Source organism: Coregonus lavaretus (genome assembly GCF_964263955.1).
Source record: "Coregonus lavaretus genome assembly, chromosome: 2".
In the NCBI taxonomy this organism is placed as follows: domain Eukaryota; kingdom Metazoa; phylum Chordata; class Actinopteri; order Salmoniformes; family Salmonidae; genus Coregonus; species Coregonus lavaretus.
This window is the reverse complement of record NC_139989.1, coordinates 72,504,704-72,529,374: the sequence shown is the minus strand read 5'-3', so window position 1 is coordinate 72,529,374 and position 24,671 is coordinate 72,504,704. Positions and strand designations below refer to the sequence as shown.

Genomic DNA, 24,671 nt, shown 5'->3' with positions numbered 1-24,671 from the left:
TACCTGGGCATCCTCATTCATTGCCCTCCGGTAACGGACGGCCTCCTCCTCCGTGATTCTCCCCCAACCGAGGAGGACATCCACTAACGTCACCTCCTGTTTAGTTCCCGGCGTTTGCTTGCGCTGCTTGGTCATATTTTGATGGGATCTTCTGTCACGAACGTTTACGGATGAGACGGACCAAGGCGCAGCGTGATAAGCGTACATATTTATTAAAGTACTGAACACGAACAAAACAACAAACAAACGATACATGAAGTCCAAGGTAGACTAATAACATACCTATACAGAACAAGATCCCACACAGACTGGTGCCAAACGGCTGCCTAAGTATGATCCCCAATCAGAGACAACGAGCTACAGCTGCCTCTGATTGGGAACCACCCTGGCCAACATAGATCTACACGATCTAGACACTAAACATAGAAAACTTAACATAACACGGAATATACACACCCTGACTCAACAAATAAACGTCCCCTGAGTCAGGGCGTGACAGTACCCCCCCCCAAAGGTGCGGACTCTGACCGCGCCACATAAACATAACAGGGTAGGGGCCGGGTGGGCATTCCGCCTCGGAGGCGGATCCGGCTCCGGGTTTGACCACCACTTTCTCTCCACCTCCCTGTTGCGCTCCTGGTCTGGTCTGGCACTACTGACTGGAGCTGGACCCGACGACGGTGGATCGAACTGTACAGGCTCCGGACTGGAGCCGCTGACCGGAGCTGGACGGGGCACCGGTGGAGCGGCCTTCTCTGGCTCCGGAGTGGAGCGGCTGACCAGAGCTGGACAGGACCCCGGTGGAGCGGATTACTCTAGCTCCGGAGTGGAGCAGCTGACAGGCACCGGTGGAACAGGCACGGGCCGTGCCGGACTGGACACACGCACCACTGGCTTGGTGCGGGGAGCAGGAACGGGCCGGACCGGACTGGACACACGCACCACTGGCTTGGTGCGGGGAGCAGGAACGGGCCGGACCGGGCTGACGACGCGCAACACTGGCTTGGTGCGGGGAGCAGGAACGGGCCGGACCGGGCTGACGACGCGCACCACTGGCTTGGTGCGGGGAGCAGGAACGGGCCGGGCCGGACTGGGAACACGCACCACTGGCTTGGTGCGGGGAGCAGGAACGGGCCGGGCCGGACTGGGAACACGCACCACTGTCTTGGTGCGGGGAGCAGGAACGGGCCGGGCCGGACTGGGAACACGCACCACTGGCTTGGTGCGGGGAGCAGGAACGGGCCGGGCCGGACTGGGAACACGCACCACTGGTTTGGTGCGAGGGGCAGGAACAGGCCAGGCCGGGCTGGTGACGCGCACCACTGGCTTGGTGCGGGGAGCAGGAACGGGCCGGGCCGGACTGGGAACACGCACCACTGTCTTGGTGCGGGGAGCAGGTACGGGCCGGGCCGGACTGGGAACACGCACCACTGGCTTGATGCGAGGAGCAGGAACGGGCCGGACCATACTGGGAACACACACCACTGGCTTAGTGCGGGGATCAGGAACGGGCCGGACCGGACTGGCGACACACACCACTTGCTTGGTGCGAGGAGCGGGACTGGGTTCCCTTATAAACCCCCGCTCCTTCTGCTGCCTAACCAGCTCCTCTCGCCGTGCCTCTACACTCTCCTTCTCCCTTATAGCCTCCTGTAGCTCCTCCCTCTGACCAATTAACTCCTGCTCCCTCTGGACCAATAGCCCCCGTAACCTGGTGGTCTCCTCTCCTAACCTGCAGATTCGCCATGTTGCTGCCTCCTGCTGCCTCGTCGTCCACACCGTGTGCCCCCCCAAATTTTTTTGTTGGGGTTGCCTCTCGGGTCTCCGTCGTCGGCACTGTTGGCGCCGTTTCTCCTCTCCTACCTGGGCATCCTCATTCATTGCCCTCCGGTAACGGACGGCCTCCTCTTCCGTGATTCTCCCCCAACCGAGGAGGACATCCACTAACGTCACCTCCTGTTTAGTTCCCGCCGTTTGCTTGCGCTGCTTGGTCATATTTTGATGGGATCTTCTGTCACGAACGTTTACGGATGAGACGGACCAAGGCGCAGCGTGATAAGCGTACATATTTATTAAAGTACTGAACACGAACAAAACAACAAACAAACAATACGTGAAGTCCAAGGTAGACTAATAACATACCTATACAGAACAAGATCCCACACAGACTGGTGCCAAACGGCTGCCTAAGTATGGTCCCCAATCAGAGACAACGAGCTACAGCTGCCTCTGATTGGGAACCACCCTGGCCAACATAGATCTACACGATCTAGACACTAAACATAGAAAACTTAACATAACACGGAATATACACACCCTGACTCAACAAATAAACGTCCCCTGAGTCAGGGCGTGACAGTACCCCCCCCCAAAGGTGCGGACTCCGACCGCGCCACATAAACATAACAGGGTAGGGGCCGGGTGGGCATTCCGCCTCGGAGGCGGATCCGGCTCCGGGCGTGACCACCACTTTCTCTCCACCTCCCTGTTGCGCTCCTGGTCTGGTCTGGCACTACTGACTGGAGCTGGACCCGACGACGGTGGATCGAACTGTACAGGCTCCGGACTGGAGCCGCTGACCGGAGCTGGACTGGGCACCGGTGGAGTGGCCTTCTCTGGCTCCGGAGTGGAGCGGCTGACCAGAGCTGGACAGGACCCCGGTGGAGCGGATTACTCTAGCTCCGGAGTGGAGCAGCTGACAGGCACCGGTGGAACAGGCACGGGCCGTGCCGGACTGGACACACGCACCACTGGCTTGGTGCGGGGAGCAGGAACGGGCCGGACCGGGCTGACGACGCGCACCACTGGCTTGGTGCGGGGAGCAGGAACGGGCCGGACCGGGCTGACGACGCGCACCACTGGCTTGGTGCGGGGAGCAGGAACAGGCCGGGCCGGACTGGGAACACGCACCACTGGCTTGGTGCGGGGAGCAGGAACGGGCCGGGCTGGACTGGGAACACGCACCACTGGCTTGGTGCGGGGAGCAGGAACGGGCCGGGCCGGACTGGGAACACGCACCACTGGCTTGGTGCGGGGAGCAGGAATGGGCCGTACCGAACTGGCGATGCGCACCACTGGTTTGGTGCGAGGAGCAGGAACAGGCCGGGCCGGGCTGGTGACGCGCACCACTGGTTTGGTGCGAGGGACAGGAACAGGCCGGACCGGGCTGGCGACGCACCCCACTGGCTTGATGCGAGGAGCAGGAACGGGCCGGACCATACTGGGAACACACACCACTGGCTTAGTGCGGGGATCAGGAACGGGCCGGACCGGACTGGCGACACACACCACTTGCTTGGTGCGAGGAGCGGGACTGGGTTCCCTTATAAACCCCCGCTCCTTCTGCTGCCTAACCAGCTCCTCTCGCCGTGCCTCTACACTCTCCTTCTCCCTTATAGCCTCCTGTAGCTCCTCCCTCTGACCAATTAACTCCTGCTCCCTCTGGACCAATAGCCGCCGTAACCTGGTGGTCTCCTCTCCTAACCTGCAGATTCGCCCTGTTGCTGCCTCCTGCTGCCTCGTCGTCCACACCGTGTGCCCCCCCAAATTTTTTTATTGGGGTTGCCTCTCGGGTCTCCGTCGTCGGCACTGTTGGCGCCGTTTCTCCTCTCCTACCTGGGCATCCTCATTCATTGCCCTCCGGTAACGGACGGCCTCCTCCTCCGTGATTCTCCCCCAACCGAGGAGGACATCCACTAACGTCACCTCCTGTTTAGTTCCCGGCGTTTGCTTGCGCTGCTTGGTCATATTTTGATGGGATCTTCTGTCACGAACGTTTACGGATGAGACGGACCAAGGCGCAGCGTGATAAGCGTACATATTTATTAAAGTACTGAACACGAACAAAACAACAAACAAACGATACGTGAAGTCCAAGGTAGACTAATAACATACCTATACGGAACAAGATCCCACACAGACTGGTGCCAAACGGCTGCCTAAGTATGGTCCCCAATCAGAGACAACGAGCTACAGCTGCCTCTGATTGGGAACCACCCTGGCCAACATAGATCTACACGATCTAGACACTAAACATAGAAAACTTAACATAACACAGAATATACACACCCTGACTCAACAAATAAACGTCCCCTGAGTCAGGGCGTGACACACACTCCAAACTCCACTATGGCCAAGACCAAAGAGCTGTCAAAGGACTCCAGAAACAAAATTGTAGACCTGCACCAGGCTGGGAAGACTGAATCTGCATTAGGTAAGCAGCTTGGTTTGAAGAAATCAACTGTGGGAGCAATTATTAGGAAATGGAAGACATACAAGACCACTGATAATCTCCCTCGATCTGGGGCAAGATCTCACCCCGTGGGGGTCAAAATGATCACAAGAACGGTGAGCAAAAATCCCAGAACCACACGGGGGGACCTAGTGAATGACCTGCAGAGAGCTGGGACCAAAGTAACAAAGCCTACCATCAGTAACACACTACGCCGCCAGGGACTCAAATCCTGCAGTGCCAGACGTGTCCCCCTGCTTAAGCGAGTACATGTCCAGGCCCGTCTGAAGTTTGCTAGAGTGCATTTGGATGATCCAGAAGAGGATTGGGAGAATGTCATATGGTCAGATGAAACCAAAATGGTGGAAACATCATGCTTTGGGGCTGTTTTTCTGCAAAGGGACCAGGACGACTGATCCGTGTAAAGGAAAGAATGAATGGGGCCATGTATCGTGAGATTTTGAGTGAAAACCTCCTTCCATCAGCAAGGGCATTGAAGATGAAACGTGGCTGGGTCTTTCAGCATGACAATGATCCCAAACACACCGCCCGGGCAACGAAGGAGTGGCTTCGTAAGAAGCATTTCAAGGTCCTGGAGTGGCCTAGCCAGTCTCCAGATCTCAACCCCATAGAAAATCTTTGGAGGGAGTTGGAAGTCTGTGTTGCCCAGCGACAGACCCAAAACATCACTGCTCTAGAGGAGATCTGCATGGAGGAATGGGCCAAAATACCAGCAACGGTGTGTGAAAACCTTGTGAAGACTTACAGACAAAGGGTATATAACAAAGTATTGAGAAACTTTTGTTATTGACCAAATACTTATTTTCCACCATAATTTGCAAATAAATTCATTAAAAATCCTACAATGTGAATTTCTGGAAAAAATAATCTAATTTTGTCTGTCATAGTTGACGTGTACCTATGATGAAAATGACAGGCCTCTCTCATCTTTTTAAGTGGGAGAACTTGCACAATTGGTGGCTGACTAAATACTTTTTTTCCCCACTGTACCAGCACCAATGTACACACCTATCCCGTAGTTGGAAGTGAATCCTCTCTTGTGCCAAGAGCCATCAAAGGATCCATGAATGTCTATGATGGCATCCTCATCCTCCTTCAGCAACTCTGCTATGTCTGGGTCTATATCTGCATATTCTAATTAGCTTTGCAGCACTCCCCATTGGCTGTTGCCCTCTCTGAATCTCTGCTACTAAAGTGGGTGGAAAAAGTACTTATTTTGATATCTGTCGACATTACAGTCATAACTGCAGGACTAAATATCAGCATGTTACCCTATGTACATATTAGCATATCAGCATGCATTTACTTTATGTAAAGCTAATTTCTCAGTAATCACAGTTGTCTACTAAATAGTATTTATACACAGCAAGTCACCTGACAATAATGGACTACTCTCCCTTTTTATTGACCTGTCACTCTCCTGTCCTGTCTCTGATATGAGCTGTGACTCAAGGAAGGAATCCCTAGGACTTTGTTTGTTTTCTTTAGAGCTGCATAACCAAGTCCAAGTTTGTGTGCTAGAAGAACCATCCTCACATTTATATAAAATGCCACATCTCCCCCTGGAGCACTCCTTCAGCCTGGAGGAAGTGTAAACACTCCTCCTAAATGCATCACGATCAAATCAAATCAAATCAAATCAAATTGTATTGGTCAATTGCGCCGAATACAACAGGTGCAGACATTACAGTGAAATGCTTACTTACAGCCCTTAACCAACAGTGCATTTATTTTAAACAAAAAAAGTAAGAATAAAACAACAACAAAAAAAGTGTTGAGAAAAAAAGAGCAGAAGTAAAATAAAGTGACAGTAGGGAGGCTATATATACAGGGGGGTACCGTTGCAGAGTCAATGTGCGGGGGCACCGGCTAGTTGAGGTAGTTGAGGTAATATGTACATGTGGGTAGAGTTAAAGTGACTATGCATAAATACTTAACAGAGTAGCAGCAGCGTAAAAAGGATGGGGTGGGGGGGCAGTGCAAATAGTCCGGGTAGCCATGATTAGCTGTTCGGGTAGCCATGATTAGCTGTTCAGGAGTCTTATGGCTTGGGGGTAGAAGCTGTTGAGAAGTATTTTGGACCTAGACTTGGCACTCCGGTACCGCTTGCCGTGCGGTAGCAGAGAGAACAGTCTATGACTAGGGTGGCTGGAGTCTTTGACAATTTTGAGGGCCTTCCTCTGACACCGCCTGGTATAGAGGATGGCAGGAAGCTTTGCCCCAGTGATGTACTGGGCCGTACGCACTACCCTCTGTAGTGCCTTGCGGTCGGAGGCCAAGCAGTTGCCATACCAGGCGGTGATGCAACCAGTCAGGATGCTCTCGATGGTGCAGCTGTAGAATTTTTTGAGGATCTGAGGACCCATGCCAAATCTTTTTAGTCTCCTGAGGGGGAATAGGCTTTGTCGTGCCCTCTTCACGACTGTCTTGGTGTGTTTGGACCATGATAGTTCGTTGGTGATGTGGACACCAAGGAACTTGAAGCTCTCAACCTGTTCCACTACAGCCCCGTCGATGAGAATGGGGGCGTGCTCAGTCCTCTTTTTTTTCTTGTAGTCCACAATCATCTCCTTTGTCTTGGTCACGTTGAGGGAGAGGTTGTTGTCCTGGCACCACACGGCCAGATCTCTGACCTCCTCCCTATAGGCTGTCTCATCGTTGTCGGTGATCAGGCCTACCACTGTTGTGTCGTCGCAAACTTAATGATGGTGTTGGAGTCGTGCCTGGCCATGCAGTCATGGGTGAACAGAGAGTACAGGAGGGGACTGAGCACGCACCCCTGAGGGGCCCCCGTGTTGAGGATCAGTGTGGCAGATGTGTTGTTACCTACCCTTACCACCTGGGGGCGGCCCGTCAGGAAGTCCAGGATCCAGTTGCAGAGGGAGGTGTTTAGTCCCAGGATCCTTAGCTTAGTGATGAGCTTAGAGGGCACTATGGTGTTGAATGCTGAGCTGTAGTCAATGAATAGCATTCTCACGTAGGTGTTCCTCTTGTCCAGGTGGGAAAGGGCAGTGTGGAGTGCGATAGAGATTGCATCATCTGTGGATCTGTTGGGGCGGTATGCAAATTGGAGTGGGTCTAGGGTTTCTGGGATTATGCTGTTGATGTGAGCCATGACCAGTCTTTCAAAGCACTTCATGGCTACAGACGTCAGTGCTACGGGTCGGTAGTCATTTAGGCAGGTTATCTTAGAGTTCTTGGGCACGGGGACTATGGTGGTCTGCTTGAAACATGTTGGTATTACAGACTCAGTCAGGGACATGTTGAAAATGTCAGTGAAGACACTTGCCAGTTGGTCAGCACATGCTCGGAGTACACGTCCTGGTAATCCGTCTGGCCCTGCGGCCTTGTGAATGTTGACCTGCTTAAAAGTCTTACTCACATCGGCTACGGAGAGCGTGATCACATAGTCATCCGGAACAGCTGGTGCTCTCATGCATGCTTCAGTGTTGCTTGCCTCGAAGCGAGCATAGAAGTGGTTTAGCTCGTCTGGTAGGCTTGTGTCACTGGGCAGCTCGCGGCTGTGCTTCCCTTTGTAGTCTGTAATAGTTTTCAAGCCCTGCCACATCCGACGAGCGTCAGAGCCAGTGTAGTATGATTCAATCTTAGACCTGTATTGACTCTTTGCCTGTTTGATGGTTCGTCGGAGGTCATAGCGGGATTTCTTATAAGCGTCCGGGTTAGAGTCCCGTTCCTTGAAAGCGGCAGCTCTACCCTTTAGCTCAGTGCGGATGTTTCCTGTAATCCATGGCTTCTGGTTGGGGTATGTACGTACGGTCACTGTGGGGACGACATCATCGATGCACTTATTGATGAAGCCAGTGACTGATGTGGTGTACTCCTCAATGCTGTCTGAAGAATCCCGGAACATGTTCCAGTCTGTGCTAGCAAAATAGTCCTGTAGTTTAGCATCTGCGTCATCTGACCACTTTTTTATTAACCGAATCACTGGTGCTTCCTGCTTCAGTTTTTGCTAATAAGCAGGAATCAGGAGGATAGAGTTATGGTCAGATTTGCCAAATGGAGGGCGAGGGAGAGCTTTGTATGCGTCTCTGTGTGTGGAGTAAAGGTGGTCTAGAGTTTTTTTTCCCTCTGGTTGCACATTTAACATGCTGGTAGAAATTAGGTAGAACGGATTTAAGTTTCCCTGCATTAATTAATTACTTAATCCTATCCCAGGTATTCCTTAAAGAGGTGGGGTTTCAAATGTCTCCGGAAGGTGGTGAGTGACTCCGCTGTCCTGGCGTCGTGAGGGAGCTTGTTCCACCATTGGGGTGCCAGAGCAGCGAACAGTTTTGACTGGGCTGAGCGGGAGCTATGCTTCCGCAGAGGAAGGGGAGCCAGCAGGCCAGAGGTGGATGAACCTTGATTTTGTGCACCAGCTGTTGTTTACAAATATACACAGACCGCCACCCCTTGTCTTACCAGAGTCAGCCGTTCTATCCTGCCGATGTAGCGTATAGCCTGCTAGCTGAATGTTATCATTGTTGTCGTTCAGCCACGACTCCGTGAAACATAAGATATTACAGTTTTTAATGTCCCGTTGGTAGGATAACCGTAATCTTAAATCGTCCATTTTATTCTCAAAAGCTTGAACGTTGGCTAATATGATTGATGGAAGAGGCAGTTTACTCGCTCGCCGTCGGATCCTTACAAGGCACCCGGATCTGCGTCCGCGATATCTCCGTCTCTTCCTCACGCGAATGACGGGGATTTGGGCCTTGTCGGGTGTCTGTATGATATCCTTCGCGGCCGCCTCGTTGAAGAAAAAATCTTCGTCCAATGCGAGGTGAGTAATCGCTGTCCTGATATCCAGAAGCTCTTTTTGGTTATAAGAGACGATGGCAGAAACATTATGTACAAAATAAATTACAAATAACGCGGAAAAACACACATAATAGTACAATTGGTTAGAGGGTTGGTTAGAGGGCTGTAAAACGGCAGCCATCTTCTCCGGCGCTGTTCTGGATGTGCACCTTCACAGTGTGCACATTCTATCATGACAGAATTACAGAATCCCTGGTTGGTGGGGGTCTATGGTGATTTTCAGTCCAGTGTTTAGACACTTAGGGCAAATCAAATAATGTACAAGTTGGTTTCTTTGTGACATGTGGAATAAAAGCCTCTGTCTGCTGTCTGGTTGATCGCTGCTAGCTGTCATCTTCATCTCAACTAATGTGCGTCTCGACGCGCTGCTGCCGGCCTCCTCCTTTTCCTCCTCTACCTGTACTGCCACTGCCTGGATCGGCTGATCAGGCTCATGTTTTCTTTCATTCACTGCTTTTCTCGCATTGGCTAACTGAGATCGCCTATTTTTTATTCACATACTGTAGGTAAATTCTTCGAGATTTTCTCATTTTGTCTCTCTTTACGTGGATTCCTCGCGGGAGATATTTTCAAACGAGGAAGCGCTGTGTGGCACGTGAGGCCTTTTAACCAATCAGGTTGCCGGAAAGTGCCATTAAATGCCAGTAACCAATCAGGTTGCCGGAAAGTGCCATTAAAATGTCAGTAACCAATCGGATGTCAGTAAACGCCTCCTCTTTCAGCACTACGTTACAAAGGATATAGCCATGTATGGACTAGTAACGATCTGCTCCGGAAAACAAGCTGTTAAATTATATATGATTCAACATGGAGAGTTTGAAGAATAGCTGTTGGATTATATATGATTCAACATGGAGAGTTTGAAAAATAGCGGTTGAATTATATATGATTCAACATGGAGAGTTTGAAAAATAGCTGTTGAATTATATATGATTCAACATGGAGAGTTTGAAAAATAGCGGTTGAATTATATATGATTCAACATGGAGAGATTGAAAAATAGCTGTTGAATTATATATGATTCAACATGGAGAGTTTGAAAAATAGCGGTTGAATTATATATGATTCAACATGGAGAGTTTGAAAAATAGCGGTTGAATTATATATGATTCAACATGGAGAGTTTGAAAAATAGCGGTTGAATTATATATGATTCAACATGGAGAGATGGAAAAATAGCGGTTGAATTATATATGATTCAACATGGAGAGTTTGAAAAATAGCGGTTGAATTACAGTGGGGAAAAAAAGTATTTAGTCAACCACCAATTGTGCAAGTTCTCCCACTTAAAAAGATGAGAGAGGCCTGTAATTTTCATCATAGGTACACGTCAACTATGACAGACAAATTGAGGAAAAAAATCCAGAAAATCACATTGTAGGATTTTTAATGAATTTATTTGCAAATTATGGTGGAAAATAAGTATTTGGTCACCTACAAACAAGCAAGATTTCTGGCTCTCACAGACCTGTAACTTCTTCTTTAAGAGACTCCTCTGTCCTCCACTCATTACCTGTATTAATGGCACCTGTTTGAACTTGTTATCAGTATAAAAGACACCTGTCCACAACCTCAAACAGTCACACTCCAAACTCCACTATGGCCAAGACCAAAGAGCTGTCAAAGGACACCAGAAACAAAATTGTAGACCTGCACCAGGCTGGGAAGACTGAATCTGCAATAGGTAAGCAGCTTGGTTTGAAGAAATCAACTGTGGGAGCAATTATTAGGAAATGGAAGACATACAAGACCACTGATAATCTCCCTCGATCTGGGGCTCCACGCAAGATCTCACCCCGTGGGGTCAAAATGATCACAAGAACGGTGAGCAAAAATCCCAGAACCACACGGGGGGACCTAGTGAATGACCTGCAGAGAACTGGGACCAAAGTAACAAAGCCTACCATCAGTAACACACTACGCCGCCAGGGACTCAAATCCTGCAGTGCCAGACGTGTCCCCCTGCTTAAGCCAGTACATGTCCAGGCCCGTCTGAAGATTGCTAGAGTGCATTTGGATGATCCAGAAGAGGATTGGGAGAATGTCATATGGTCAGATGAAACCAAAATAGAACTTTTTGATAAAGACTCAACTCGTCGTGTTTGGAGGACAAAGAATGCTGAGTTGCATCCAAAGAACACCATACCTACTGTGAAGCATTGGGGTGGAAACATCATGCTTTGGGGCTGTTTTTCTGCAAAGGGACCAGGACGACTGATCCGTGTAAAGGAAAGAATGAATGGGGCCATGTATCGTGAGATTTTGAGTGAAAACCTCCTTCCATCAGCAAGGACATTGAAGATGAAACGTGGCTGGGTCTTTCAGCATGACAATGATCCCAAACACATCGCCCGGGCAACGAAGGAGTGGCTTCGTAAGAAGCATTTCAAGGTCCTGGTGTGGCCTAGCCAGTCTCCAGATCTCAACCCCATAGAAAATCTTTGGAGGGAGTTGAAAGTCTGTGTTGCCCAGCGACAGCCTCAAAACATCACTGCTCTAGAGGAGATCTGCATGGAGGAATGGGCCAAAATACCAGCAACAGTGTGTGAAAACCTTGTGAAGACTTACAGAAAACATTTGACCTGTGTCATTGCCAACAAAGGGTATATAACAAAGTATTGAGAAACTTTTGTTATTGACCAAATACTTATTTTCCACCATAATTTGCAAATAAATTCATTAAAAATCCTACAATGTGATTTTCTGGATTTTTTTTCTCATTTTGTCTGTCATAGTTGACGTGTACCTATGATGAAAATTACAGGCCTCTCTCATCTTTTTAAGTGGGAGAACTTGCACAATTGGTGGCTGACTAAATACTTTTTTCCCCCACTGTATATGATTCAACATGGAGAGTTTGAAAAATAGAGGTTGAATTATATATGATTCAACATGGAGAGTTTGAAAAATAGCGGTTGAAGTTCTACATGAAACATGCAATTTTTGCCTGTGGTGCCTGGCCTTAATATTTTACAATTGGTTTCGATTTATAATGTCCGATTATCAAATGGGCATGAACAGGGTCAGGGGAACAGCTCGACTAGTGAATGGAGGCTGCTTTCCTGCCTGTTCGTTTTTAGTTCTATATCGTGGAGCTCCGCCCCATAGGGGAGCTCTGCTCCTAGTGGTTTACCCTCTGCCCTAAGGCAGCATCAGCCTGAGACAAAATTATGCACACACCTGCAGCCAATAGGAGTACAGGTGTCCCTATAAGAGGGGATGCCTCCCCTCAATCAGCCTCCCTTTATCTTCAGCGACTGGACTAGAGAAGAAGCCAAGAAGACGAAAAGAAGACTCAAGAAGAGATATGCCTTCTAAAATGAGCACCCCTGGAGATTTTCCACCCCCAAAAGCTATTTTCAGAGCTTTTCACCCCCATGACTTGTGTTTCGTGTGCTTGGGTGCGCAGCATGCCAAGGACGGAACCGGCGTTCCCCCTAACTGCGCCTCCTGCGCCCTCCTTCCTATGAAGGAGAGGAAGCAGCGTTGGGCGTTTTTTAGTGAGGATATTCCCTTGGAGGATGTACTGTCTATACTAGCCTCTGCTTCAGAGGCGTCGTCGGACAGCGCGGACTCCGAGGATGACAAGGAGAGAGACGAGGAGTTGGATGTTCCAATGGAACAATCCGACACTCTTACTCAGACCTTTAAGACCCCCTTCCCTCTGGGAAGCGAGAGGTCTCTATGGCTCCTTGGGCGAAGACGACACGGGCTCTGACACGTCAGTAGCCCTGTCCTTCGCAGCGGCCTCTCTGAGTTCGGATTTTCCTGGACTCATTGAGCGGGCCGCTAAGTGACTCGAGATAGCACTGCCCCCTATCCCTCCCCCTGCGGAGGTGGATATGATGGAAGGCGGTCCTTACTCTCGGCCGAGGAAAGCGGCTGAGCCACTGACTCCTGCTATGCCTTCTCTCGGTAAATATGTCGAGGGCTCATGGGAAGCACCACTGGCGGCGCGTTCGCCGGCCAGGATGTACTGCCCATTCACTAGAGTGGCTTGACGTGAGTGGGCTGCCAAGGGAATCCCTAGGCTCGAGAGCGCCATGGCGGCGTATCTAGTGCCGGGTTCGAGTCTCTGGGCGGCCTCCAAGAAAGCCATTCTGCCAACACCGAAGGACAGGCTCACAGCACAGCTGGCTGACAAGTCCTTCACGTTGGGAGCCCAGGCTGTGTCAGCGGCAAACAACATTGCTCTCCTCACGGCCTCCCTATCCCGTCTAACAACGGGAAGGTCAGAGATGATGAGTGAGGAGGTAGAAGAGGCGTCCAGGATTTCTGGCGCCATTCTACACCTGACACAGGCGTCCGCAATATGCGCAGGTAGGTCAATGGCCACCTCTGTGGTTATTGAACGTCACCTCTGGCTGTCATTGACAGCCATGAAGGAGACTGACAGAGCCTCGCTGCTAAACACCCCCCTCTCTGACGACGGGCTCTTCGGAGTCGCCGTCAAAGAGGCGACGGAGCGTTTCGCCAAGATGGACGAGGAAAAGAAGCAGCTGGCTAGACACCTGCCACTGGCAGGGAGGTCCAGCCACACGCTACCTAAACCGTCAACCTCCAACGCCCCCAGTAGGTCTACAGGGAGGCTGCGTGCCAGGCGACAGACGTCGACCACCAGCAGCAGGCGAGAGGGCTCCGCCCCCCCAGCAGCACCTGTGGTTGCGACGATTACGCCGGCGAGGGAGGTCGTGATGATATCGCCCTGGCAGCACCCCAAGGGCAACCAGAAGAGGCGACGTCAATGACGGGATGAGGGGGAGAGAACGGGAGATGGCTCGGCGCTGGACGCGACAGAGCCCACTGTTCCCCCCCACCCCTTGGTTCGGGGCATGGAGGGAAATGTTTGTTTTCGGGTTCACAATAAAGAGTTGGCTCCCACTGACTCACACTTGAGAACGTTCAGAGTACTTCACGCCCCATGATTTTCTCCCACCATTCTGAGTGTAGCTCAACCCACCAGAGGTGCGTAGTTGAACACACACAGGAGAGGAAGGAGAAAAGGGTAGCAAGGCGTAGCCTTAGCTCACCTCATAAAGACATTACACTACAGGCTTCTAGGAGCACTGTAGTGAAGGTTTCACATAGCCGGCAGCAGTCTCAGTCTGAATATGACATGAAGACGCAGCCACTAGCTGGGAATGACGCCTTGTCTCAGGCTAATGCCTCAGTCAGCGCAGTTCAGACCCGTGCTGCGTTCACGGAGGGCCGGAATACTAGAGTTACGGAAGTAACCAACGTATTGGCGCCCCCACTTACCACAGAACACGTTAGCCCACCGGAGGTGTGAAGCTGAGAAAACACAGGAGGCGAATGTGAGGAAGGTATCAGGGCACAGCCCTAGGTTACCAAGGAGAGACCTCGGGTCACAGACTCTTAGGAGCTCTGTAGAGAGAGTCTCTCATGACAGATTGCAGTCTCGGTCAGAATATGACATGATGACGCGATCAGCATTTGGGGATGTCGCTCTGTCTCAGGCTAATGCCTCAGTCAGTGTTGTACAGACTCATACTGCGTTCAAGGAGGGCCGGAATACTAGAGTTACAGGCGTAACCAATGTATCGGTGCCCCCGTTTAACACAGAACGCAATGATACCCACTACACTGAGTACAGCTCACCACACCAGGAGTGTGCAGTTGAGTAGACTCATGGGGCTAGTGAAAAATAGGTATCATGGCGCCACCTTGTGGTACCAGTTAGAGACCGCACTTTGCAGACTCTTAGGAGTACTGTAGTGAATGGTTCTCATGACAGGCAACAGTCTCGGCCAGACAATGGCATGATGACGCAATTGCTATCCGGGGAAGGCGCTCTGTCTCAGATTGACACCTTAGTCAGTGCAGTTCAAACCCGTGCTACGTTCACGGAGGGCCGGAATACTAGAGTTACAGACGTAACCAACGTATTAGGGCCTCCGATTCTCTCAGAACGTGCTGATATTTCCTCTCCCTTTCGAGGGGGGCCCGCCTTGGGCTGTTCCACCACCTCAGTGTTGGGGAATGGCGGCGGCAAGGGCCATAGAGGAATACAGGTCCTTCCTACTGAGTGCACCACAGCTTCGTGCGCGCCCGCTTTCTCTGCATTGCTGGCAGTGGCAACGAAGCTGTACCCTCTCACGCTGGCTAGAACAGACGTTGCAGAAGGGTTATGCCCTCCAATTCCACCGAACCCCACCCCCGTTCAGGGGAGTGGTGGAGACGGTGATGAAAACGCCAGAAAAAGTGGCTGCTCTGATGTCAGAGATTACGGAACCTTTGGCGAAGAAGGCGGTCACAGTAATTCCCGGGAGCAAAGGAACAAGGGACTATATTTGCCCTATTTCCTAGTGCCCAAAAAGACGGGGGGAGTGAGGCCGATATTGGATTTACGCATTCTCAACGAGAGCGTAACAAAACGGCCCTTCCGAATGCTGACGACAAAACGTCTACTGGAATGTGTCCAGGAAGGGGACTTTTGTACAAGCATAGACCTAAAGGACGCGTACTTTCATGTGCCGATACAATCGCACCACAGGAAGTTTCTGCGGTTCGCCTTTCAAGGGGTGGCGTACGAATTCACGAGGATGCCATTTGGGTACGCCCTGGCACCTCGAACGTTTTCCAAGTGTGTGGAGGCGGCATTGGAACCGTTGCGTCATCAGGGAATACGGATATTAGCCTACCTAGACGACCTACTGGTTCTCGCCCCGTCAGCAGAGCTGGCGTTCACTCACACGACACAGACAGTGATTCATCTCACACGTCTGGGGTTCGCTGTGAATTGGAAAAAGAGCGCGCCCTGGCCCAGTCATCAGATTGTCTACCTGGGGATACAGCTAGACACTGTAATGATGAGGGCTCGAATTTCGGACCCCCGAAGGGTAGCCTTGTTGCTAGCCCTGAGGAAGTGTCGTCCGAATCACACGGTGACGGCGCTGTCGATCAGGTCACTCTTGGGTCTCATGTCGTCAGCCCACTCTGTGGTTCCGCTGGGACTCCTGCACATGCGCAGGACGCAGCGATGGTTCGCCCAACTAAGACTAGACCCATTGCATCAACGTCATCGGTTGGTGGTGGTTCCTCTCTCGCTAAGAGCAGACCTGGACTATTGGATGAATCCGAGCGTTCTCACGCACGGAGTCCCGATAGGCAAGGTGTCATCCTACATTCCAGTATTCACAGATGCCTCTCTGACTGGATGGGGAGGGACATGTCAGACTCAAGCGATAGGAGGTGTGTGGCCTCATTCGAGCCGCCACATAAACCTCTTGGAGTTGGAAACGGTTCGACTGGTTCTGACCCACTTCGCGTCCACCCTTCGGGGTCGCAATGTGTTGGTCTGGTCAGACAACCGGACCACAGTAGCTCACATAAATCGCCAGGGAGGAGTCAGGTCTCCTGCTCTCCACCGGGCGGCAGAGGAATTGTGGCTGTGGGCTCACAAGCACCTTCGCTCGTTGAGAGCAGCACACATTCCGGGCTACTTGAACGTAGGAGCAGACCTCATGTCAAGAGGGGGTCCTCGAGACGACGAGTGGTGTCTGCATCCGGACATTGTTCTCCAAATTTGGGAACAGTTCGGGAGAGCCGAGGTGGATCTATTCGCGTCACGCGTGAACGCGCAATGTCCCCTATGGTTCTCTCTGAGGGAACAGGACAAACCACCACTGGGCAGAGACGCATTCGCGCACCACCCGTGGCCGAATGTTCTTCTGTATGCATTCCCTCCGCTGTCCTGCATTCTCCCACTGCTAGCCAGGGTGAGATCAGGAGGGCTGTCAATAATATTGATAGCCCCCGATCGCCCAGGGGCTCCATGGTTTGCGGAGATGAGTCAGATGTTGATTGCGCCACCTTGGCCAATTCCACATCGACGGGACGCGTTGACTCAGGCGGGAGGCTCGATAGGGCAGTTGCCCATAATCGGCCAACCACTGAAGGCTTGGTTCCTGAAAGGGACAGGTTGAGGCGCCGTGGGTTATCTGATGCAGTGATCAGAACCATACAGGGTGCATGAGCCAGTTCCACTTCTAGGATGTATGCCAGCAGATGGAACGTTTTTTCACGATGGTGTGACACACAAGGTGTGGACCCCATGAACTGTCAGGTTGAGAGTGTGCTCTCTTTTCTGCAGTTTATGTTTGATAGGCAGAGATCGCCCGCCACCATTAGAGTGTTTAGAGCGGCGATTTCAGCTGGTCATGAGGGGTTTGGCAGAACGAATGTGTTCAGCCACCCTCTAGTGAAATGTTTCTTATTGGGAACACGGCGGCTTAGGCCAATGCCTAGAGCCACGCTGCCCCAGTGGGATTTGGCTTTGGTACTCGAAGCGCTATGTAAGTCGCCGTTCGAGCCATTGAATCAAATACCCCTTAAGATGCTGTCTATGAAGATGGCACTGTTGCTCGCTTTGACTACCGCTAAGCGTGTCAGTGATTTGTGTGCTCTGTCGACGAGACCCGACTGCCTTGCCATTCATGGCGATCTGAGCAGAGCGGTGTTACGTCCTAACCCGCCATTTGTGCCGAAGGTTATTAGGAGCTCATATAGGTCACAGACCATGGAGTTGTGGGCTTTTTCTCCCCCTCCTCATAGGGAGAGGAGTGAGGAAAAGCTTCATTGCTTGTGCCCAGTGCGCGCTTTGGCGTGCTACGTTGAGCGCACAGCAGCGATTAGGTCATCGCCTCAGCTGTTTGTGTGTCACGGTGCGGCTGCAGTAGGTAGACCACTTTCAAAACAGCGATTGTCTCATTGGCTTTGTGAAGGCATTGAGACAGCTTACGAGGCAGCGGGGCGACAATTGCCTCAGGGTATCAGAGCTCACTCCACTCGTGGAGTGGCAGCTTCTACTGCCCTTTTCAGAGGAACAGGGGTAGAGGATATTTGTAGAGCAGCGTCATGGTCGACGCCGTCTCCATTTATCAGTTTCTATCTCTTAGATATGTCTTCTAACTCTTTGGCTCGATCTGTACTCAGCGTGGCTGAAGGGAGATCTTGAGCTAGAAGGAGAGGAAAAGCAGGACTGTGGACATAGGTTTCCATCAGGTCCGCTTTGGATAGGAAGACATGTTTTTTAGATATGTCTTCTAACTCTTTGGCTCGATCTGTACTCAGTGTAGCTGAAGGGAGATTTTGAGCTAGAAGGAGAGGAAAAGCAGGACTGTGGACACAGGTTTCCATCAGGTCCGCTTTGGATAGGAAGACATGTTTTTTGGCATGACTCCTGACTGACAGGTTCAGTACAGTAGAGGGCATGTATTGATCTGCCCACCAGTGATTCACTGGAGTGTGGCGGAATGATGGGTGATAATAGTAGTAACTTGGTTACGTGCTATTAGACTTGTCATAACAAGGTAATGGGATGTGAGGTCATCTATCTGCTTGTTCAGATTAGTATGAATCATGTTCTGTTTTCTGCCCACTAATCTCTGGGGTTCCATTGAGTGAGTGAGGCGGTCTACCGTGTACACAATGTAGAGTGACACTTGGTGTCATTCCATTAGTGGTCGGTAGTGTTTTTACAAGATATTGAGGCACATCTATCTGCTAGTACAGATTAGTATGGCTTCTATTCTGGTGATCTGCCCACTAGTCATTGGCATTGCCATTGGACTAGGTGGGGCGGGTCTTTAACCGATGACGCGGTATATTGTGACGCCCGTATGGGTTTTTAGTTGCAGTACTGCGGGAATTGGTTGCAGCCATTGCTAGGCCTGACCTTTTCATTTTTGATGGGAAGTGTTGGCTCGGCAGGGAGTACATTTTGGAGCGCTACGCTCCGCCTTAAACCAATAGGAGCAGAGCTCCCCTATGGGGCGGAGCTCCACGATATAGAACGATTAGTTACCGGAGTGTAACTCCAGTTCTATGAGTGGAGCGGAGCCCCATAGGACTTAAGGCCCTGCCGACCCTCTCTAGTCTCGCTGAAGATAAATATCTCGGGAGGCTGATTGAGGGGAGGCATCCCCTCTTATAGGGACACCTGTACTCCTAATGGCTGCAGGTGTGTGCATAATTTTGTCTCAGGCTGATACTGCCTTAGGGCAGTGGGTAAACCAATAGGAGCAGAGCTCCCCTATGGGGCTCCGCTCCACTCATAGAACTGGAGTTACACTCCGGTAACTAATCGTTCTACATGAAACATGCTAACAAAAACGACATTTATGCTAGGTGTAGTTGACGGAGTTGGGATAAAATGATACAAATCAAGTATTTATATACATTATTGCCGATGTAATTGTACATTTTATGAAAGTATGGAAGTTATAGTTCCAAAATATCCCAAAATCGGAACATTAACAGATGGAAGCAAAATCACAATGTTTTGCCTGTGGTGCCTGGCCTTAATATTTTACAATTGGTTTCGATTTATAATGTCCGATTATCAAATGGGCATGAACAGGGTCAGGGGAACAGCTCGACTAGTGAATGGAGGCTGCTTTCCTGCCTGTTCATTTTTAGTTTTTCAATCATATGCTGTGTATACTCTGGTTATTTCACTCCAAAACCCCACCACTGTTTGAGGAGCATGCAGCCTCTCGCTGCTGCGACAGGTGATATTCCGCCCAAACTCTGTATGCCATGGGCTCTCCAACCCTGTTCCTGCAGCTACCCAGTGCTTCATTTGGGAAACCAGGTGGAATCTGTTTTGGATCATCAATAGTAACATGTTTTCACAAGGAAACGTATTTCACTAAACTGTTGACAGCCCTTCTCTCTGCGCGCTCGAAAAATGAATGAAGGATAGAGGGGAGGAGATGGAAACGCACGGTGGTGATATATTCTGTAGCTAACGGTAATATGTCTGCCTATCAATTATGAACATATTTGTTTTCTTCCTATTACTAGACTATATTCAAATCTTATTCTGTAAACCGGAAGGCTAACTCTGTAAGCTGCCCTGCACAATCAATGAACCAACAGCATGGCCTGGGCCTATACGTTCTCTCCCAGACTCATGGACAGGAAGTGTGGAGTGGAACATAAGGTAACCAGTCCATCCAGTATGTATAATAATACAGTCATCACTCAAAGGACATTACTAGAATGTGTTTAATTGTGGAGTCAAGGCTAGACCAATTATGGACCGAAGACATCTTCAATCTTTTTTCAGTTTTTAATGTTTTTCTGCCGTGTGTAATATGCAGTAGGCCATTTATTGTATAATGGCAAAATCATTATTTTATCATTAGTTTTTTTCGGGTTTGGGCTCATATATAGCCTGTGTGTATACATAATATACAACATCCACAACAACCATGTTTTTCACTCAGTTACAACCTGTTGAACTTCTTTCTTCAAATGGATCAATCACAGTGATGTGAGATTTAAAAGCACAATGCTGTTTTGATAATAAGTGTTTGATGTGATTTTTTTTAAATGTTGTGTGTGTGAAAGAGAGAAAGAGAGAGAGAGAGAGAGAGAGAGAGAGATCTGTTTTGGATCATCAATAGTAACATATTTCACTAAACTGTTGACAGCCCTTCTCTCTGCGCGCTCGAAAAATGAATGAAGGATAGAGGGGAGGAGATGGAAACGCACGGTGGTGAGATATTCTGTAGCTAACGGTAATGTCTGCCTATTAATTATGAACATATTTGTTTTCTTCCTATTACTAGTGTTAAGTTGCATCAATTCAAATCTGGTATTAGGAACAAAAGAGGTCAATACACGTCTTCTAAATAGACTAGTATTTTAATTAATGCAAAACCTTCAATGGTAAATATGATGTTCGTATATACGGGCTCCCTGAAATACCTCGCAGGGCATTCAGAGAACTAATCCATTGTTTCAGATTGTTCTTCAAAAACTCTTGACAGTTCTCAGTTCCTGCTCTCTGCTGGCCAATCAGAGTAGACGCTGAGCGTGGTTTAGACTTACTCAGCCAATCCGTTGGCGCACAGGCTAGTCCCAGCCCCTTGGCGCATCTCTGTTACCAGGCATACGTTTATCATAACAACCTGTCATGGTGAGAAGAGCCAGCTCCCCTAGACACCATTCCTACGTCCAAGGATGGTTCACAGATCACAAAGAAACAGTATAGTCTAGTATTTGGAGACACAAATTATTATCTTATCTTACCCCCTAAAACAGCTCTTCACATCAATCACAGCTTGCCAGGTAAAACAACCTACATCAGCCCAGTCTAGAATGCATTCTTTCTAAGTTAGTCATCCCATCAATTATGAGAATAATAAATCCCCCACACTAGACTATATTAAAATCTAATTCTGTAAACCGGAAGGCTAACTCTGTAAGCTGCCCTGCACAATCAATGAACCAACAGCATGGCCTAGGCCTATACGTTCTCTCCCAGACTCATGGATAGGAAGTGTGGAGTGTAACATAAGGTAACCAGTCCATCCAGTATGTATAATAAGACAGTCATCACTCAAAGGACATTACTAGAATGTGTTTAATTGTGGAGTCAAGGCTAGACCAATTATGTACCGAAGACATCTTCAATCTTTTTTCAGTTTTTAATGTTTTTCTGCCGTGTGTAATATGCAGTAGGCTATGTATTGTATAATGGCAAAATCATTATTTTATCATTCTTTTTTTTTTTTTCGGGCTTGGTCTCATATATAGCCTATGTGTATACATAAACTGTAATATACAACATCCACAACAACCATGTTTTTCACTGTTTCAACCTGTTGAATATCTTTCTTCAAATGGATCTATCACAGTGATGTGAGTTTTAAAAGCACGATACTGTTTTGTTTGATGTGATTTTTTTAGTTGTTGGTGTGTGTGTGAGAGAGAGAGAGAGAGAGAGAGAGAGAGAGAGAGAGAGAGAGAGAGAGAGAGAGAGAGAGAGAGAGAGAGAGAGTTTGTGTACTGTCAGATTCTTTAATCAGTTTGGCTCATTGGACAGGTCAGAGTCTATGTTTTAAAGTTCTTGAGTGATTTTTGGCATTACACTGTAGATGTATGTGTTCCATGGTAGAGAGTGTTCCAGAGTAGAGAGTGTTCCAGAGTGAGAGAGTGTTCCATGGTAGAGAGTGTTCCAGAGTAGAGAGTGTTCCATGGTAGAGAGTGTTCCAGAGTAGAGAGTGTTCCATGGTAGAGAGTGTTCCAGAGTAGAGAGTGTTCCAGAGTGAGAGAGTGTTCCATGGTAGAGAGTGTTCCAGAGTAGAGAGTGTTCCAGAGTAGAGAGTGTTCCAGAGTAGAGAGTGTTCCATGGTAGAGAGTGTTCCAGAGTAGAGAGTGTTCCAGAGTAGACAGTGTTCCAGAGTAGACAGTGTTCCTGAGTGAGAGAGTGTTCCAGAGTAGAGAGTGTTCCAGAGTAGAGAGTGTTCCAGAGTAGAGAGTGTTCCAGAGTAGAGAGTGTTCCAGAATAGAGAGTGTTCCAGAGTAGAGAGTGTTCCAGAGTAGAGAGTGTTCCAGAGTAGAGAGTGTTCCAGAGTAGCGAGTGTTCCAGAGTAGAGAGTGTTCCAGGGTAGAGAGTTTTCCAGGGTAGAGAGTGTTCCAGAGTAGAGAGTGTTCCAGAGTAGAGAGTGTTCCAGAGTAGAGAGTGTTCCAGAGTAGACAGTGTTCCAGAGTAGACAGTGTTCCAGAGTGAGAGTAGAGAGTGTTCCAGAGTAGAGAGTGTTCCAGAGTAGAGAGCGTTCCAGAGTGAGAGAGTGTTCCATGGTAGAGAGTGTTCCAGAGTAGAGTGTGTTCCACAGTAGAGAGTGTTCCAGAGTAGAGAGTGTTCCAGAGTAGAGAGTGTTCCATGGTGGAGAGTGTTCCAGAGTAGAGAGTGTTCCAGAGTAGAGAGTGTTCCAGAGTGAGAGAGTGTTCCAGAGTGAGAGAGTGTTCCATGGTAGAGAGTGTTCCAGAGTAGAGAGTGTTCCAGAGTAGAGAGTGTTCCAGAGTAGAGAGTGTTCCAGGGTAGAGAGGGTTCCAGAGTAGAGAGTGTTCCAGAGTAGAGAGTGTTCCAGAGTAGAGAGTGTTCCAGAGTAGCAACTGTAATTGAGTACTGACAGTGTCTGCTGTGGCAGGTGAGAAGGTGCAAATTACCTGAGAAATATCTAATCTCTCAATGTTCTAATCTCTCAATGTTCATCTCAAAGTGCACCAAATTCATGCATTTATCTGTTGAAATGCCCTGAACCCCCATACTGGCTTTGTCTTCAAATCCTAGAAAAGTCCCTGGACAGGCCTCACTCCAGTCACAGCTACAACCACCACCACCGACTACCACTACTGCTACCTCTGGGAGAGAGGAACTTCTACCCCTGGAGAGAGAGGAGCTGCTACCCCTGGGGAGAGAGGAGCTGTTACCCCTGGGGAGAGAGGAGCTGTTACCCCTGGGGAGAGAGGAGCTGTTACCCCTGGGGAGAGAGGAGCTGATACCCCTGGGGAGAGAGGAGCTGTTACCCCTGGGGAGAGAGGAGCTACTACCCCTGGGGAGAGAGGAGCTGTTACCCCTGGGGAGAGAGGAGCTGCTACCCCTGGGGAGAGAGGAGCTGCAACCAGGAGAGACTGCGACCCTGCTTGGGAAGAGCTTAACGATTGGTGATTGTTGGGGCATGTTTGGCAGGAGCTTCTGTGATGAAGACTGCTCAACTTCAGTTATGAAGACTGCTCAACTTGCCGATGTTTCACGATATGCCATGGCCGTCTCAGTAACCAGGTCTCAACCCGTTGAACACTTATGGTCGATTCTGGAGCGGCGCCTGAGACAGAGTTTTCCACCACCATCAACAAAACACCAAATGATGGAATTTCTCGTGGAAGAATGATGTCACATCCCTCCAATAGAGTTCCAGACACTTGTAGAATGTATGACAACCCATCTACACCAAGGAGCATTGTTCTGGTGGCTCATGGAGGCAAAACGCCCTGTTAAGACACTATGTTGGTGTCTGAGTGAGAGAGTGTTCCATGGTAGAGAGTGTTCCAGAGTAGAGAGTGTTCCAGAGTAGAGAGTGTTCCAGAGTAGAGAGTGTTCCAGAGTAGAGAGTGTTCCAGGGTAGAGAGGGTTCCAGAGTAGAGAGTGTTCCAAATATAACATATAGTTTGATTTGTTTAACACTTTTTTGGTTACTACATGATTCCATATGTGTTATTTCATAGTTTTGATGTCTTCACTATTATTCTACAATGTAGAAAATAGTAAAAAATAAAGAAACAATGGTTTTGGGAAACAGCTTGGAGATTTAACAATACTCCTACAAAGGTTCTAACGATTAACTTAGCCTTCAGGTGCTTTTGGGAAACCGGGCCCAGGTGGTCTCTTTAGGAAATGTTTTGAAAATATTTGGCCTAGGCTACATGCCCTGTTATTTGGACTTAAAACCGATTTGTAGGTGATCAATCCTGCTACTGATAGCCAATGTGAACTGATATGAACAGGTTTAGGCTGGTCATCTAGGATATGTAGGCTACATCTGAAGTACAGTACCAGGGTAGAGAGTGTTCCAGAGTAGAGAGTGTTCCAGAGTAGACAGTGTTCCAGAGTAGACAGTGTTCCAGAGTGAGAGTAGAGAGTGTTCCAGAGTAGAGAGTGTTCCAGAGTAGAGAGTGTTCCAGAGTAGAGAGTGTTCCATGGTGGAGAGTGTTCCAGAGTAGAGAGTGTTCCAGAGTAGACAGTGTTCCAGAGTAGACAGTGTTCCAGAGTGAGAGT

General features: G+C 49.3%; 1 protein-coding gene across 1 annotated transcript in view; it reads left to right on the top strand.

The window, feature by feature from the left end:
• The window catches only part of LOC311140330 (NLR family CARD domain-containing protein 3-like), a gene marked incomplete at its 3' end in the record, with an annotated part of 33,008 nt that extends 20,132 nt beyond the window's left edge, over window positions 1-12,876 (top strand). Inside the window, exon 4 of the mRNA XM_084175349.1 lies at window positions 12,752-12,876. Within this exon, the coding sequence (XP_084031475.1) occupies window positions 12,752-12,876 (125 nt within the window). The remainder of the gene's footprint in view (window positions 1-12,751) is intronic.
• Between the last annotated feature and the right edge of the window lie 11,795 nt (window positions 12,877-24,671).